This window comes from Ahaetulla prasina, chromosome 3 (genome assembly GCF_028640845.1).
Source record: "Ahaetulla prasina isolate Xishuangbanna chromosome 3, ASM2864084v1, whole genome shotgun sequence".
NCBI lineage: Eukaryota > Metazoa > Chordata > Lepidosauria > Squamata > Colubridae > Ahaetulla > Ahaetulla prasina.
The window spans coordinates 944,761-962,054 of NC_080541.1; the positions used below are offsets into that span (position 1 = coordinate 944,761).

At 43.7% G+C, this 17,294-nt stretch overlaps 1 protein-coding gene across 1 annotated transcript in view; it reads left to right on the top strand.

The window, feature by feature from the left end:
- Positions 1–17,294, top strand: part of NUGGC (nuclear GTPase, germinal center associated) — an 87,541-nt gene that overhangs the window by 31,486 nt on the left and 38,761 nt on the right. Inside the window, exons 13-18 of the mRNA XM_058174751.1 lie at positions 1,236–1,442; positions 1,989–2,170; positions 2,747–2,870; positions 3,179–3,253; positions 3,366–3,485; positions 3,641–3,824. Coding sequence (XP_058030734.1) covers positions 1,236–1,442; positions 1,989–2,170; positions 2,747–2,870; positions 3,179–3,253; positions 3,366–3,485; positions 3,641–3,824 — 892 coding nt within the window. The remainder of the gene's footprint in view (positions 1–1,235; positions 1,443–1,988; positions 2,171–2,746; positions 2,871–3,178; positions 3,254–3,365; positions 3,486–3,640; positions 3,825–17,294) is intronic.

A 17,294-nucleotide genomic window follows, 5' to 3' on the forward strand; every position in this document is an offset into this window, starting at 1 on the left:
TCTATAAGCCCGTTAAATTAAAATATAAAAATAAAAGCCAATTAAAACCCATAAATTTAAAATCTAGCTCAGTCCTGCACAATTAAATAAGTATGTTTTAAGCCCGCGGCGGAAGGTCCGAAGGTCCGGAAGCTGACGAAGTCCGGGGGGTAGTTCGTTCCAGAGGGTGAAATATGAAAAGGATACATTAAAAATGCATCAGGATAAAAATTCTTCCAGGAATTCAATCCCATAATATCTGCAGGGCCTTCTTACTCCTCAGTCCTTAAAACACTCCATGAAAAAAATGCCAGTCAGACTCCTGAACGTTGCAAGAAACAAATGCCCCTTACTGGACCTCTTGGCCTGTGCCCTGTCTTTGCCCACACAGGACGGACAGCTGCTAGTTCAGACATCGTGTAGAGCTTGATAGGCAAAAAGTAGCACCCCGAATTGTGCCTGGAAACAAATGGGCAGCCAGTGCAGCTCCACAGCAAAGAAATTATGGTGACAAAAGTTGTTTCTTCCTAATATCCAAAGGGAGTTGCGGCCTATATCAGTTGAAGCTACTGGAAGGTCTTTGAGGGCAGCCCCAGCTAGACTGAATTACAGTATCCCAGACATGAAACAACGTGGTGTAAGTGACTCATCACCAGTGCCTGCTGATCTACAAAAGCCCAGAACAGTGCAGTGCAACCCCATCCGGAGCTCAGGTTGCAACCCTGGCAGCTCCTGGTTTCTATGTGGCCTTGCCAGCATTCGACCCGAGACGGTTCTTCCTTTTCCTGGGCCTGACAACCTCCAGGCGCTTCTACGGCGTCTCCCTCGTGGCCTGGGATGGAGAAATGCTCCTGGAAATCACCCATCACCCTCCAGGGGGGCCGGGCTTCCTCTCATCTTCTGTACCACTGTTGGCCAGATTTGCCAATTCAGGAAGATGTGGGGCCTCCATGGAAGTGTCTCACCTCTGCAGCAGAGCCCCAGAGATGGTCCCAGAAGGATTCCAGGCTTTCTCAGAGAGACTAAACTGGATGGGAAGCATGGTGCTTCCTTCATCTAAGTCCCACCATAGTCAATCCATGAGAGTCACTATTATGATTTCTGAACCACGTCCCGGCTGGAACACAAATAAAAAGGGTGATTTTGTACAAAAGTGCTTAAACAATTATTAAGCTAAATTACGTTTGGAATCCAAAGGTCTTTTAAAAATCAAAAGCCTAAATTTTAATCTTCCTGCTTGCTGGCTGGCTTTCTAGGCTGCAGACTTCCGTATGAAAATTGAGAAATTCATCGATTCTCGCACCGACAATTTGCGTGAGATGAAAGGTGGGGAGTTTTGGCCCATCGTGAAGTGCGTGAGGATCCGTGTGGCCAAGGCTGAGGTTCTGAGGACAGGAGCTGTGCTGGTGGACCTGCCTGGGACCCGAGACTCCAACGCGGCCCGGGACACGACAGCCCGAGAGGTAGGCGCTTCTCCTGCCGGGGGGGGCCGCCCTCTTCCCTCTGCTCTGGGGCCGGGGGTGCTTCACCGCCATCACTGTTTAAGTTCTGAGAAGAGGCTGTGTGGCCTTTTGTTTACAACCACAATTGAACCCAAAATTTCCGCTGCTAAGTAAGATGGTTGTTAAGTGAGTTTTACCCCATTTATGACCTTTCTAGCCATAGTTGTTAAGTGAATTGTTAACTTAGTAACGCAGTTACTGTTAAGTGTCTCTGGTTTCTTCGTTGACTTTGCTTGTCAGGAAGTCACAACGGGATCATGTGACTCTGGAACACTGAAACCGTCATAAATACGGGTCAGTTGCCAAGCGTCTGAATTTTCTTCATGTGACCATGTGGAATTCTGCAACGGTTGTGGGAAAAAACGGTCATAAGTCACTTTTTTCAGTAGCTTTGAATGGTCACTAAGCAACCGGTTATAAATTCAGGAGTACCTGTGATTAATTTGGGTGCATCCAAGGCCGGAACTTTGGGCGTCTTGTAAAAATGGCTTCTTCCCTTTTGTCCAGTACCTGAAGGATTGCAATGCCGTGTGGGTGACCGCCAGCATCACACGAGCCGTGGACGACAAGACGGCCAAAGAGCTACTGAGCGCCAACTTCCGCCGGCAGCTGTTTATGGACGGCCTCTACGGGAGCCTGGCCTTCATCTGCACCAAGACCGACAGCTTTAGCATCACAGACATTGTCAGGTGGCGCCTGTCTCTGCCCTGGCAGGGGCTCCCGCAGGGAGGGAGGGAAGCGCCCCCCCCCAAGCCTTCTTCCCCCTTCCCCCCCCCAGGGGATTTCCTGTCAAATATTGCTCTTGGGGCGTAAAGGCTGCCTCTGGGGTGAAAGAAGGAAACAGGGTTACCTGTCTGTGGAGATTCTCCCTCATCCAGTTCAGGCTTTTTTTGATAAAGATGCTTTTCCAAAAGGCAACTAGATTTTCTTGGTTCTTTTTCTTGACAATGTTTCGCTTCTCATCCAAGAAGCTGAACTGAATTTTGAAATGAACTTTTTGAGAACTGAAGAAGCTTCTTGGATGAGAAGGGAAACATTTTGAAGGGGAAAAAAACCTAAGAAATTTCAAGTTTACCCTGTAATTACCCTGGGATGGCCGTCTGTTCTGCAGCTGAGCCTCCATTGTTGGCTGAGCAGAGGATGCCTTAAAAGGAAGGGGGGGGGAGGTTGAGGGGGCCCTGGGCTCGGGTCAGATGCTCCTAAAATGGAATTCAGCATTTCAGCCAGGCGGCTCTCAGAAATATTCCTTCCCCCAAATGTTGCAGGGACCTCAACTTACAAGATAAGATTCGTCCCCTAGAAGAGGAATTGCAAGAGCTGGAACATCAGAGAACTCAAGCGGAAATAGAGAAGAAGCACCTTTACGCACAACTGCAGCAGCAGCAGCAGGTATTTGCTATCGGTCCCCTTCTCTGAGGTCAGCATGCAGCCGGACGGTCTCTGAGATACGGCCAGTGGATAGAAACGGTGGTTTGCTTGGCCATCAGTTCCCGGCTGGCTCTTCCTCCTATTGCCCCTCAGGGCCAGTTCAGCTCCCTGTGGACGTTTCCTCTCTAGGGCACTTCAAGCCATTCACATTTAAAGGTGGGAGGGGGGAATCTCACAGGGTACCTTTTACCATCCCCCAAAGAAATGCACTTTTTGAGCTCGACTCAAGAATTCTGTGCCCAGCTGCAAATAACTCTCTCTCTGTGCAGCCAGTGAGAAAGGGAAGTGCGGCCGGAGATTCCGTCTGGCTTCAAAGACATGACATCCTGGAAAAGGAGTTCAAAGTAAGTCCCCCCCCTCCCCTCCCAGCTTCAGGAGATAAAACTTAAGAGCCCGGTGGTTTTCCTCCCACGGGATGGGAGTGTTCAGTTTCTCCCTCTGCCCTCCGTCCTCTAGATCTGTGCCTTGCAGAGGGAGAAGGATGCCCGGCTCCGTGCCATCAGCCTGATCTGCGTTCAGGCCCGGAATGAATTTTCCAAGCAGCGGATTTTGATGGATTTCAGCGCTGGTCTGCAGGTAGGAAGGCTCCGTGCTGGAGGTCAGGAGGCTCAGCCACCTTGCATGGTCACCAAAGCTGTGGCACTGCCCCTTGCCATTCTCAGCAGCCTTGTGGAGGGGGGCATCTTGTCTCGATCGGCGGGTAAGAGCGGGCCACGTGTGGTCTTGTGCAGGAAGTGTCCAGGAGAGCTGAGGGCGAAGAAGATGGTGAAGAAGAGATGGACGAGGGGGACTCGGCTGGAGAGCAGCCTGTCAGTCTGGAGGTTTTCACGGTCAGCTCTACGGAGTATCTCAAACTTGGTGGGAAGTTGCTCTGCAACGGTCAACCTCAAGTTTTCCACGACGTGAAAGACACAGGTATTCCCCAGGGAGGGTGTTTGTGCAGCTCTTTGTATATGATTTGCAGAAGGATTTAGTACTTGGGGATTGTTATAGGAGACTCCTATGGATCTGCCTGTATTGCTACCATCTCTACAGATCATTCAGAATAGAGCTAGAAGAGACCTTGGAGGTCTTCTAGTCCAGCCCCTTGCTCAAGCAGGAAATCTTTCAGCCATTTCTGACAGATGGCAGTCCAGTCTCTTCTTAAAAACCTCCAGTGATGAAGCACCCACAACTTCTGAAGGCAAAATGTTTCACTGGTTAATTGCTCTCATTGTCAGGAAATTTCTCCTTAATTACAGGTTTGCTTCTCTCCTTGATTAGTTTCTAACAACAGCCGTTGTTTCTGACAGGGAATGCCATTGTTTCTGGTACTTTGGAGAATAGGTTGACCCCTCTCTTCTTTGTGGCAGCCCCTCGAATACTGGAACACTGCTATCATGTCACCCCTAGTCTTTCTGTTCTCTAAACTGGCCAATACCCAGTTCCTTCAACCATTCTTCGTATGTTTTAACACATTTCCTTTAAGACCCCTGAGGCTTTCTCTGAAGTAGGTAAAGAATTGCAGTGAAATAATAATATGATAGAGCAGTGATGGCTAACCTTTTTGTCGTCGTGTGCCAAAAGCGGGGGGAGCTCCGGGGGGTGTCACGCGCATGTGTGCCCACACCCATGATTCAATGGGCCCCCCCGCTCATGCACGCGCGACCCCCCCTGAGCTCCCCCCATTTTTGGCACGTGATGGCACTGTGGGCCAGGTAGGCCCGTTTTTCACCCTCCCCAGGCTCCAGGGGCTTTCTTGGAGCCTGGGGAGGCAGGCTCCACCCACCCTGGAGGCCCTCCAAAGGCTGGAAAAGGCCTGTTTGCCAACTTCTGGTGGACGTGGAAGGCCTGAAAATCAGTTGGCCAGCGCACGCATGTATGCCGGAGTGAGCTAGGGCAATGCTCACTTACTTACCGATATGGCTCCACGTGCCATCTGTGGCATGCGTGCCGTAGGTTTGCCATCACAGCGATAGAGGTTTGCCGATCCTCCTGCTTTGAGCCTTTGCACATCAAACAGTGTGAATTAGCATTGAGGTCACATCTTTAAATTGCTTTTGTTTTTATTTGGCAAAAGCCCAGAATCACCTGCAAGTGGGCAGCCAGAGAAATTCAAATAATAAATCACCTGTATCGTATACGAAGGAGTCAGATAATTAGTCAACAATTAAGAACAGGTTTTGGTATGGAGAAAAGGAAAGTGTGCTCTCATTGGGACACTAATAAAGCACCAAATATCTACTAGATTAAATGTGGAGTCCTTTGTTCTCTCTCACCATAATTGTTTGCTCACAGACATTTCATTACCTAACTAGATAACATTTTCAGTGTGAGGGAGTGTGGGATTTGCTCCTGTTTATGTACCTCAGCTTGCCCTGCCATTGTTGGTAGAGTGTGGTTTTCTCCTTGGTAGTTCCTGGATTAGGCCATTGTTTCCTGTTTGATGGTTTGTCTGGTGGTAATCCCTGTTTATCTAGTGTTGACCTCTGGCAAGGAAGTTTTTGGTCTTATTGTTTCCTACTTAGCTTTTTTATTGTCTCTTGAATGGCGTGTAAATGTGATTTATCTGTATGTGTCTGTTAATGGTTGCTTTGCCTGAACCTTTGAGGCACAATCCAGCAAAAAACAATGCCTCAGGGCAGGGGTTCCCAACCTGGAGTGCGAGATGATATTCCAGGGGGTACAAAAACTTGGATTTAGAAGTTTCAAAATTATAGTGTATATGCATAACTAAATGCATATAATTATCTTGTCAGCGTTCCAAAACAACCCTACTCCAATCAAAAACACTGATACAGGCATCATCTCAATTCTTCCATTTATTAGTGTAGGTATACTGGCACATCTGGGAAAACCCAAATCTGAGAGTTCCGGATTTTCCCCTCAGTAAATCAAAATCCCAAATCCAGTCCCTGCGCCCATCAGTCCATCACATGGCCCAATCATCATCCGTCTCAACTTGAGCCGTCACCACAACCACTCCTCCTCCAGATGCAGGAACACCAGGACCTTGACCGAAGGGAAGAATGCTATTACCGGTATGTCTAACTACAATCACTCCACTAAATCCCCCCTCCTCCTTTCCCAAGTGCAAGAAAATGGCAGCATGGGAGCTTCCGGTTTTAATATGGCTTCCAAAGCTGACAGGCGCTCCCCCCTACAAAGGGAAAACACACCCTGGAAAATAAAATAGATAACCACAAAGAGGGATTAACGCATTGCTCATAAAACCGCTTAACCCCCACCCCCTCTGAGGACCCTTTGGCTTGTCAGGGAATTTATCATGAAACTGTTTTATTAGTCTATCAGCTTTCACATCCCAACTTTTTACCCACGTACAGTACTAAATACTGTAACCCACCCCGTTGTAACCTAGAGTCAAGAATCTTCTTGACTTCATAATGAGTGTCACCTTGTAGTATCATAGGTTGTTGGGGAGCAGCTGGTAAGGGTCTCAAGGTAAAGCCCACTGCTGGTTTCAATAGGCTGCTGTGAAACACAGGATGTATTTTCCCTAGGATTCGAGGGAGGCTCAGCTAGACAGTTACAGGGTTAATCACCTTCCCTATAGGAAAAGGACAGGTGAATTTCAGTCCAAATTTCTTGCTAGGTAGCCTCAATCTTAGGTACCGTCTTTCCCCGAAAATAAGACAGGGTCTTATATTTCTCAGCTGCTTCCACTAGAGCTTTCATAGTATTCTCCCACCCGTTTTGCAATGAGGTTATCCATTCTGTTAAGGACGTGGAAGTTGATGGTTCTCTAGGCAATTCAGGCATAGGCACAAAATCCATGCCAGTAGTTAATTGAAAACCCTGTACTACTGTGTACTGCATTATTATAAGCCACTTCTGCAAACAGTAATAAATCCGCCCAGTTTTCTTGTTGATAATTTACATAACATAGATGTATTGTTCCACCATCACGTTCGATCATTCCATGGATCCATTAGTAGCCAGATGAAAAGCCGACCTAAGCCCCTGGGACAACCCAATAGACCTCAGGAACTCCTTCCAGAACTTAGCAGTAAATTGGACTCCATGATCTGATATTACTCTATGCAGAACACCATGTAACCTGTTAATGTGCTTCACGAAAAGTTTTGCCAGCTTTTTGGCAGAGGGTAATCCGTTACAGGCAATGATGTGTGCTTGTTTGGAGAATAAATCAATGACAGTCCAAATCACAGTATTTCCCTCGCTTTCCAGGAGTTCGACGATAAAGTCCACTGCAATCTCTTCCCATGATTTTGTAGCTTCTCTTGCTGGAGAAGACCAGGGGGCTTCCCCAGTCGGGATTTCATAGTGGCACAGATAGTGCAGCTTTTAACATAGTCCTCTACGTCGGTTTTCATTCTTGGCCACCAGAATTGCCTTCTAACCAAATGAAGAGTTTTTAAGAACCCAAAATGGCCCCCTAGTCAAGTCTCATGATTATGTTTTAGCATTAGCAGTCTCATGCAGCTGGGCACATAAATCTTACTCCCTTTCCAAGCCAGTCCCTCCCGCAATGTTAAGTCTGTTGGTTTTCTTTAAACCATGCGTCATCTGATAGTGCAGTTTCTAACTCTGCTGTCAACTTGTCTTCAGGGAGGTTGGAACCGAGTTTGGTTTGTGCTCTAGTGCATGCTTGGGCAGCTGGCAGAGCTTTGGAGGTCATGGCATCTACTATCTCTTCTTGTTGGCTGTCAAATTGGGGTTTTCTGGACAAAGCATTGGACAGTTGGTTTCTCCCCCTGGGATGTATTTTAGCTTGAAGTTAAAGTGTTTAAAATACTGAGCCCAGCAAACTTGCTTGGGGAAAACCTTCGAGGGGTCTTTAGTACCTCTAGGTTTTTATGATCAGAAAGGCTCCTTAACCCGCTCTAGGAAATGTCTCCAGGATAAGAGAGTCCATCACATTGCAAAAGCCTCCTTCTCCCATACCGCCCACCTATGTTCAGTGTCCGTTAACTTTTTTGACACCTAAGCACACGACATTAATTCGTTTTAAACGTTCCTCTGAAGTAGAACAGCCGCTACAGCTTTTGTAAAGGGTGCAAGACTATATCAGAAGTGTTATAAGGTGGGCGTGTATTAAAGCAAGAGAATATCGGGAGAAAATACAAAACTGGCTGGAAATAGAATAGAATAGAATAGAATTTTTTATTGGCCAAGTGTGATTGGACACACAAGGAATTTGTCTTGGTGCATATGCTCTCAGTGTACATAAAAGAAAAGATACGTTCATCAAGGTACAACATTTACAACACAATTGATGGTCAATATATCAATATAAATCATAAGGATTGCCAGCAACAAGTTATAGTCATACAGTCATAAGTGGAAAGAGATTGGTGATGGGAACTATGAGAAGATTAATAGTAGTGCAGATTCAGTAAATAGTTTGACAGTGTTGATGGAATTATTTGTTTAGCAGAGTGATGGCCTTCGGGAAAAAACTGTTCTTGTGTCTAGTTGTTCTGGTGTGCAGTGCTCTATAGCGTCGTTTTGAGGGTAGGAGTTGAAACAGTTTATGTCCAGGATGTGAGGGATCTGTAAATATTTTCACGGCCCTTGATTCGTGCAGTATACATATGATAACATATGTTATCATATGTATACTGCATGATATCATACAAATGATAACCAAACAGAATATTGAGTTGAAACCAGAAACATGTCTCCTAGGTATATTACCAGGGGGTATGGTAAAGGGACCACATATTTAGTTTTACACATACTGACAGCAGCAAGGACCATATATGCTAAATATTGAAAAAATGTGAATTTGAAAATTATTTGACTGTACCAAAATGGTTAGATTAACAAAGATCAGGAAAATATAGAATATTATATGATTTGGAATAAATTTTATGAATGGACAGAAACAAGAGGTAGGAATTGGAGAAAAGTCAGATCATAAATGTTAATACTGAAAATAAGAAAATAAGAAGGTAAATAATCACAATATTTTAATGTAAGAAGAAACTTAGCTAAAAGTTTTTTGGTTATATAATTACTATTATTACTATCATTATTTTTATTAGCTTGTATGTCAATGTTTAACACCACTCTTCTTTTTTGGTCTTCTTTATTTGTAAATGGTATACCCTGACAATGCACTGTTTTTCAAAAAAGAAAAAGAAAAAGCAGTGTTATAAGGGAGCGGGGTATAGAAAAGGTTGGGAACCCCTGTTTTAGGGCTTAAGAATTGCCAAGGAAAAGGCTGTACCTCCACCAACACTGGCTAGGAGAACTAGTGGATATAAGCAAAGTCCACACTCACTAGCTTTGAAGATGTTAGCCAGTTGGTCAATGAAACATCTGAAAGCAGCCGCACAAGCAGAAGTAAAACTTATACAAGCCCTCCATGATGACTTGAAGGAAAGAATAGGGAAAGTAGAAGAGAAAATAAAAAAGAAAATAGAAAAAGTAGACGATAAATTAAAGAACCTACAACAAATGATGGTGAAAAATGAACGACGTTTACAAAAAGTAGAAGAGAAAGCCGAATTGACAGAAAAAAGAATGGGAGAGCTTGATCACAACAGCAGATCAAAATAAGGAAAAGACAATCATATCTTTGGAGATGGATCGAGCAGATTATTATCTAAGATTCCAGAATATGGAAGAAGAAAAAGGAGACAATTTAGTGGAAATAATGGCAGATTTGTGGCAGGAGTGTTGGAGACACCAAAGGAGAAGATGCTGGCCGACATTGATGAAATATTTAGAGTGCACACTTGATATGAGATGAGAAGTAAAGTTTTTAGAGAGGTCCATGTGAAAGGACAAAGAAAACAATAAAAACAAATTTTGCAAAGAGTGAGAGACGATCTTTGCAATATAAAGGGAAAGAAATAGTAGTGTTAAAACAAATCCCGAGAAGAGTTAGAGACTTAAGAAAATATCAGTTCTTGACAAAATGCTTAATCAAAAAAAGAATGAACTTTAGATGGCTGATTCCAGAGGGAATATTGGTGACATGGCATGAACAAAGATATAGATTGGATTCAACCTATTGGGAGCAATTGGGAAGGCAGAACAATTTTATGATCAGTTTTTGGAACCACACAAGGAAGAGAGATTGAGAGAAGAAAGAGAGGTTAGATGTCAAAGGTAATTTACTGAAGAAAGAGACATAAAGCAAAAGGAAGATGCAAGAGAACGGGAGGAAATAGCAATAAGAGAAGAAGCAAGAGCAAAAGAAGTAAGAGAGAAAAGAGCAACTAGAACAGCAAATCCCATTTATAAGTAAACACCATGGAAGAAGAAATAAAGTTAATGTCAATTAATATAAATGGACTGAATTTGGCTATAAAAAGGAAAAAACCTTTAATAAATTAGAAAAATTAAAATTGGACATAATTTGTTTACAATAAGTTCATATCAAAAAGCAACATAAAAGAATATTCGAATACTCAAAAATTGGGAAGTTATATGCCTCTCTTGCACAACAAAGTAAGATAGGTGTAGCACTCTATATTAAAGAGACAATAAAAGCCAAACAAATTTTCACAGATGAGGAAGGGAGGATCTTAATGGTGGAGATAATAATGAAATATAAATAAATGCTTCTAGTGGCAATATATGCACCAAATGATAATCAAGAGGATTTTTATCATAAGTTACATAAAAAAATAATAGAATTGGAATACAAAAACATATGCATTGTAGGAGATTTTAATGCAATTGTAGATGTGGACTCGGACTATAAATCTAGTAAAATAAACAAAAAAGTGAGGAAAAGACTCCCAAGAACCTTTTTTTTAAATGGTGAAGAACTAGGTATTCAAGATGCTTGGCGAGGAGCATACCTCAATATACGTTTTATTCAAACAGACGTTTATCCTGGTCCAGAATAGACATGGTGTGGATGTTAACTGAGCTAATAGCTAATATACAAGAAATAAGTATTCAGGCAAATATCTGGGTGGATCACAACCCAATAAAAGTTATATGGAAGGGACAAAAAAAGAAGTCAAGGTGGACAATGAATCAAACAATATTGAAAGAAAAAGAATATATACAATTTATGGAAAGAGAAATGGACTTCTTTTTCAAAGAGAGTAGAAAAAAAGAAACATCATTACAGAATATATGAGATACAGCAAAGGCATATATTAGAGGATTAACCATAACCTATGTGGGAAAGAGAAACAAAAAAAGGAGCCAAGTGCAAAAAAAATTAGAAGCATAGGAGGTTACAAAAAGAGCCACAAAAAAAGAATATAAAAAATCAAATGGATTTAAAAGAACATGAGTTGAATTTATTTATTTATTTTATTTATTAAATTTTTATACCGCCCTTCTCCCGAAGGACTCAGGGCGGTTTACAGCCATAATAAAAAACAACAGCAATATACACATAAAACCATAATTAAAAAACTTATTATACAAATGGCCGAATTAAAACATTTAAAATAAAACCCCGAATTATAGAATGTTAAAACATTAAAACTAATTAAAATCCTATTAAAATCCTATGCCAGTCCTGCGCAAACAAACAAATAGGTTTTCAGCTCTCAGCGGAAAGTCCAAAGGTCCGGCAGTTGCCGGAGTCCAGGGGGAAGTTCGTTCCAAAGGGTGGGAGCCCCCACAGAGAAGGCCCTACCCCTGGGGGCCGCCAGCCGACATTGCTTGGCAGACGGCACCCTAAGGAGTCCCTCTCTGTGCGAGCGTACAGGTCGGTGGGAGGTATTCGGTAACAGCAGGCGGTCCCGTAAGTACCCTGGCCCTAAGCCATGGAGCACTTTAAAGGTAGTCACCAACACCTTGAAGTGCACCCGAAAGACCACAGGTAGCCAGTGCAGACTGCGCAGGAGAGGTGTTACATGGGAGCAACATGTGGCTCCCACTATCACCCGCGCAGCTGCATTCTGAACCAACTGGAGCCTCCGGGTACTCTTCAAGGGGAGCCCCATGTAGAGAGCATTACAGTAGTCCAAGCGAGAGGTAACCAGAGCATGAGTGACCATGCATAGGGCATCCCGGTCTAGAAAGGGGCGCAACTGGCGAACCAGGCGAACCTGGTAAAAAGCCCTCCTGGCGACGGTCGTCAAATGATCTTCAAAAGACAACCATCCATCCAGGAGAATGCCCAAGTTGCGTACCCTTTCCACTGGGGCCAATGATTCGCCCCCAACAGTCAGCCGCGGCTGCAGCTGACTGTACCGGGGTGCCGGCATCCACAGCCACTCCGTCTTGGAGGGATTGAGTTTGAGCCTGTTTCTCCCCATCCAGACGCGTACAGCTTCCAAACATCGGGACAGCAGTTCGATGGCTTCGTTGGGATGGCCTGGGGTGGAAAAGTACAGCTGCGTATCGTCAGCGTACAGTTTGGGGTGGTACCTCACCCCAAAGCCATTGATGATCTCACCCAGCGGCTTCATATAGATGTTGAACAGGAGAGGCGAGAGAATTGACCCCTGCGGCACCCCACATGTGAGGGGCCTCGCGGTCGATCTCTGCCCTCCTGCCAATACCGTCTGCGACCGGTCAGAGAGATAGGAAGAGAACCACCGGTAAACGGTGCCTCCCACTCCCAAACTCCCTAACCGGTGCAGCAGGATACCATGGTCGATGGTATCAAAAGCTGCTGAGAGATCTAATAGGACCAGGGCAGAGGAACAACCCCTGTCCCTGGCCCTCCAGAGATCATCCACCAACGCGACCAAAGCCGTCTCCGTACTGTACCCGGGTCGGAAGCCAGACTGGAACGGGTCTAGATAGACAGATTCATCCAGGTATTGGGGTAATTGACGTGCCACCACACTCTCAACAACCTTCGCCACAAAGCGAAGGTTGGAGACAGGACGATAATTTCCTAAAACAGCCGGGTCCAGGGAGGGCTTCTTGAGGAGGGGCCTCACCACCGCCTCTTTCAAGGCGGCGGGGAAAACACCCTCCATCAAAGAAGCATTTATAATCCCCTGGAGCCAGCCTCGTGTCACCTCCTGTGTGGCCAGCACCAACCAGGAGGGGCACGGGTCCAATAAACATGTGGTGGCATTCAACCGCCCCAACAACCTGTCCATGTCCTCGGGAGTCACAGGGTCAAATCCATCCCAAATAGTCTCAACAAGACGTGTCTCCAGCCCCTCACCTGGATCTACCCACTGTTGATCCAATCCGTCCCGAAGCTGAACGATTTTATCGTATAGATAACCACTAAACTCCTTGGCACGGCCCAGTAAGGGGTCATCCCGCACCTCCTGATGAAGGAGGGAGCGGGTCACCCGAAACAGGGCCGCCGGGCAGTTATCTGCCGACGCAATGAGGGAGGAAACGTAAGAACGCTTCGCTTCCCTCAGTGCCACTAGGTAAGTCCTACTATAGGACCTAACTAGTGTCCGGTCAGCCTCGGAACGGCTGGATCTCCAGGCACACTCTAGGCGTCTTCTCCGGCGTTTCATCTCCCTCAGCCCCTTGGAGAACCAAGGGGCTGGTTGAGATCTGTGCCGGGTCAGAGGCCGCAAAGGCGCGACACGGTCAAAAGTGCCAGTTGCGGCCCGTTCCTAGGCCGCAACTAACTCCTCAGCCGTGCCGTGGGCCAGATCCTCAGGAACTGGCCCAAGCTCTATCAGGAACCTCTCCGGGTCCATCAGGCGCCTGGGACGGTACCAGCGTGTTGGTCCCGTCTCCCTGCAGTGTTGAGCGGCGGTCCGAAAGTCTAGACGAAGGAGAAAATGATCTGACCATGACAATGGCTCGGTAATTAAATCTCCTAAATCCAGATCATTTAACCACTGTCCAGAGATAAAAATCAGATCCAGTGTGCCTCCCCCAATGTGAGTAGGGCCATCAACTATTTGTGTCAGGTCCAGGGCCGTCATGGAGGCCATGAACTCCTGAGCCGCCATTGATGACAAGCCGGTTGATGGTAAGTTAAAGTCCCCCATGACTATAAGTCTGGGGGTCTCAACCACCACCCCGGCAAGCAGCTCGGGCAGGGCTGTAGTCACGTAGCAAGGAGCCAGGTACGTGATCAACAAGCCCACCTGCACCCTATGACCCCATTTCACAAAGGGATTCACAACCGGCTATCTGAGGTACAGTAGTCTCCCTCGGTTCTAGACCTTCCTTAATCACAACCGCCACCTCCACCCACCCCTACCTTGGGCCCTCGGTTGATGGAATGCTCGGAAACCCGGTGGGCACATTTCAACAAGGGAGTTCCCCCTTCTGTGCCCAACCAGGTCTCCGTAATGCCCATAAGGTCCGCGGATCCCTCCTGCATAAGATCGCAAAGCAGGGGGGCTTTATTGACCACGGACCGTGCATTGCACAGCATCAACCGGAGGCCCAAGCTCTGAGGATCCTGGCCGCCCGGGGAACGGGAAAAGTCTGAGGGGCCGGGGCGTTTGATCGCTTTTAAACAGCGAGCACGCGCCCCCAAAGATCGATATGGCCCCTCACTTCCGCCATATCTGCCTCTCCCACTAACCAAACAGATGGAACCACCCTCATCATCAGGAACATCACCCTCCCCCAGAACCTTCGGACCTATTAAAATCCCGCCGCGAGCACGCGCAGTGACTGGCCCCTCCCTCGGCAGAATACCCCCAGCACCCACCCTTACCCTCCCTCCCCTTAAAAATTCCCTATCTAAAAATCCCCACAGGTTCTTTCTACGCGCATGCCACCTCTGTGGCTTTAATAGATAAAGAAGAGCTAGCACAAAAAGAAGTTAAAAACAAAGATTTTTTGAAAATGCAAATAAACCAGGAAGATGGCTGGTATATAGACTGAAAAAGGAGAAAGAAAAGAAACTGATTTATCAATTAACAGATGAGGAAGGGACATTTTACTATTGGAACGATGATAAAAAGAAAATAATTCATGATTACTATAAGAAGTTATATAAGCAAGAGATAATGTCAGAAGAAAAAATAAAACAATACTTGGAAAAAGCTGAACTATCTTCAGTACCAGAAACAGCTTTAGAAGAAAGAATAATGATGATGGAGCTAACAGAAGCAGTCAAAAGACAAAAAAATGGCAAAACACCAGGCCCAGATGGGCTACCAGCAGAGCTTTACAAAACACTACAAGATACTTTAGGTAATTCAAGGTTGGAAGTATTCAATGAACTACTGTTAGAGGCGAAAGTACTGAACTCGTGGACAGAAGCATATATTACTCTCATACCGAAAGAAGGTACAGATCTGCAACAGATAAAAAACTATAGACCGATATCATTATTGAATACGGACTATAAGATATTTGTTTCAATAATAGCAGAAAGACTAAAGAGATTCTTGAATCAATTTATACATACAGAGACCAAAACAGTTTTTACCAAAGAGACAAAACAAAGATAGTATGAAGATAATCTTAAATACACTGGAATATTATGAAGCATACCCAGAGAAGCAAATGGCATTGATTTTTCTTGATGCACAGAAGGCATTTGATAATGTGAACTGGCAGTTTATGCTGATGCAATTAAAAATCATGGATTTTGGGGAGAGATTTATTAAGATGATTAAGACAATATACTATAAACAAACTGCAAAGGTAATGATAAATGGTGACATGACGGAAAAGGTTAGAATAATGAAGGGCACAAGGCAGGGATGTCCTCTGTCCCTATTATTATTCGTGTTGACATTAGAAGTATTAAACAGAAACATTAGACAGGACAAGGAGATGAGGTATGGAAATAAAAAAGGAAGGATATAAATTACAAGCATTTGCAGATGACTTGGTTTTTATTTTAGACGATCCACAAGAAACAGGGCTAAAACTGTTGAAAAGAGAAGAGTATGGTGAAGTGGCAGGGCTGAAAATAAAGAAAGAAAAGACTAAGATTTTAGTGAATAATATTACAGAAAAACAAAAAAAAAGAGCTAATGAGATTAGATTCAGATCACAAAAAAAGTAAAATATTTAGGGATTCATTTAACAGCGAGATGAGTAAAGATTAAGGAAGATCATTACTATAAATTGATACAACAAATTAAGATAGATTTGGAAAATTGGAAAGGCTTGCAATTGTCATTAATAGGAAGAATAGCTACAATTATATTTATTTCAAACAATTCCGATAAGATTGTAGAAAAAATATTTTGAAATAAAATAATAACAAAATATATTTGGCAGGGGTTAAAAGCAAGAATTAATTTAAAAATGTAACAGGATGCAAGAAGTAGAGAAGGTTTTGGATTACCAAATGGGGAATTATATTACCAGGCAGCAGTGTTAACATGGATGAAAGAATGGATTGCACTGAGAAATACAAGATTATTGTCACTGGAGGGACATGATTTGCAATTGGGATGGCATGCCTTTTTATGGTATGGGAAGAATAAGATCCATGGTTACTTTCACAGACATTACGTAAGAAATGCCTTATTGTTAGTATGGGAGAAAGTTAGAGAACAACAATATTTAAAGATACCAGTCTGGCTTTCGACGATGGAAGCACTAATACACCCAAATATTTTTATGGGAAATGTTGTTAGATATAAAGATATTTGCTTCAATAATAGCAGAAAGACTAAAGAGATTCTTGAATCAATTTATACATACAGACCAAAATGGTTTTATCAGAGACAAATCAAAGATAATATGAGGATAATCTTAAATACACTGGAATACTATCAAACACATCCAGAGAAGCAAATGGCATTGATTTTTCTTGATGCACAGAAGGCATTTGATAATGTGAACTGGCAGTTTATGCTGATGCAATTAAAAATCATGGATTTTGGGGAGAGATTTATTAAGATGATTAAGACAATATACTATAAACAAACTGCAAAGGTAATGATAAACGGTGGCATGACGGAAAAGGTTAGAATAATGAAGGGCACAAGGCACAAGGCTCTGTCCCTGTTATTATTCGTGTTGACATTAGAAGTATTAAACAGAAACATTAGACAGGACAAGGAAATGAGGTATGGAAATAAAAAAGAAAGGATATAAATTACAAGCATTTGCAGATGACTTGGTTTTTATTTTAGAAGATCCGCAAGAAACAGGGCTAAAACTGTTGAAAAGAGAAGAGTATGGTGAAGTGGCAGGGCTGAAAATAAATAAAGAAAAGACTAAGATTTTAGTGAAGAATATTACAGAAAAACAAAAAAAAGAGCTAACGAGATTAGATTCAGATCACAAAAAAAGTAAAATATTTAGGGATTCATTTAACAGCGAGATGAGTAAAGATTAAGGAAGATCATTACTATAAATTGATACAACAAATTAAGATAGATTTGGAAAATTGGAAAGGCTTGCAATTGTCATTAATAGGAAGAATAGCTACAATTAAGATATTACCAAGATTATTATATTCATTTTGTAGAATAAATATTTTGAAGACCTAAATAAAATAATAACAAAATATATTTGGCAGGGGTTAAAAGCAAGAATTAATTTAAAAATGTACCAGGATGCAAGAAGTAGAGAAGGTTTTGGATTACC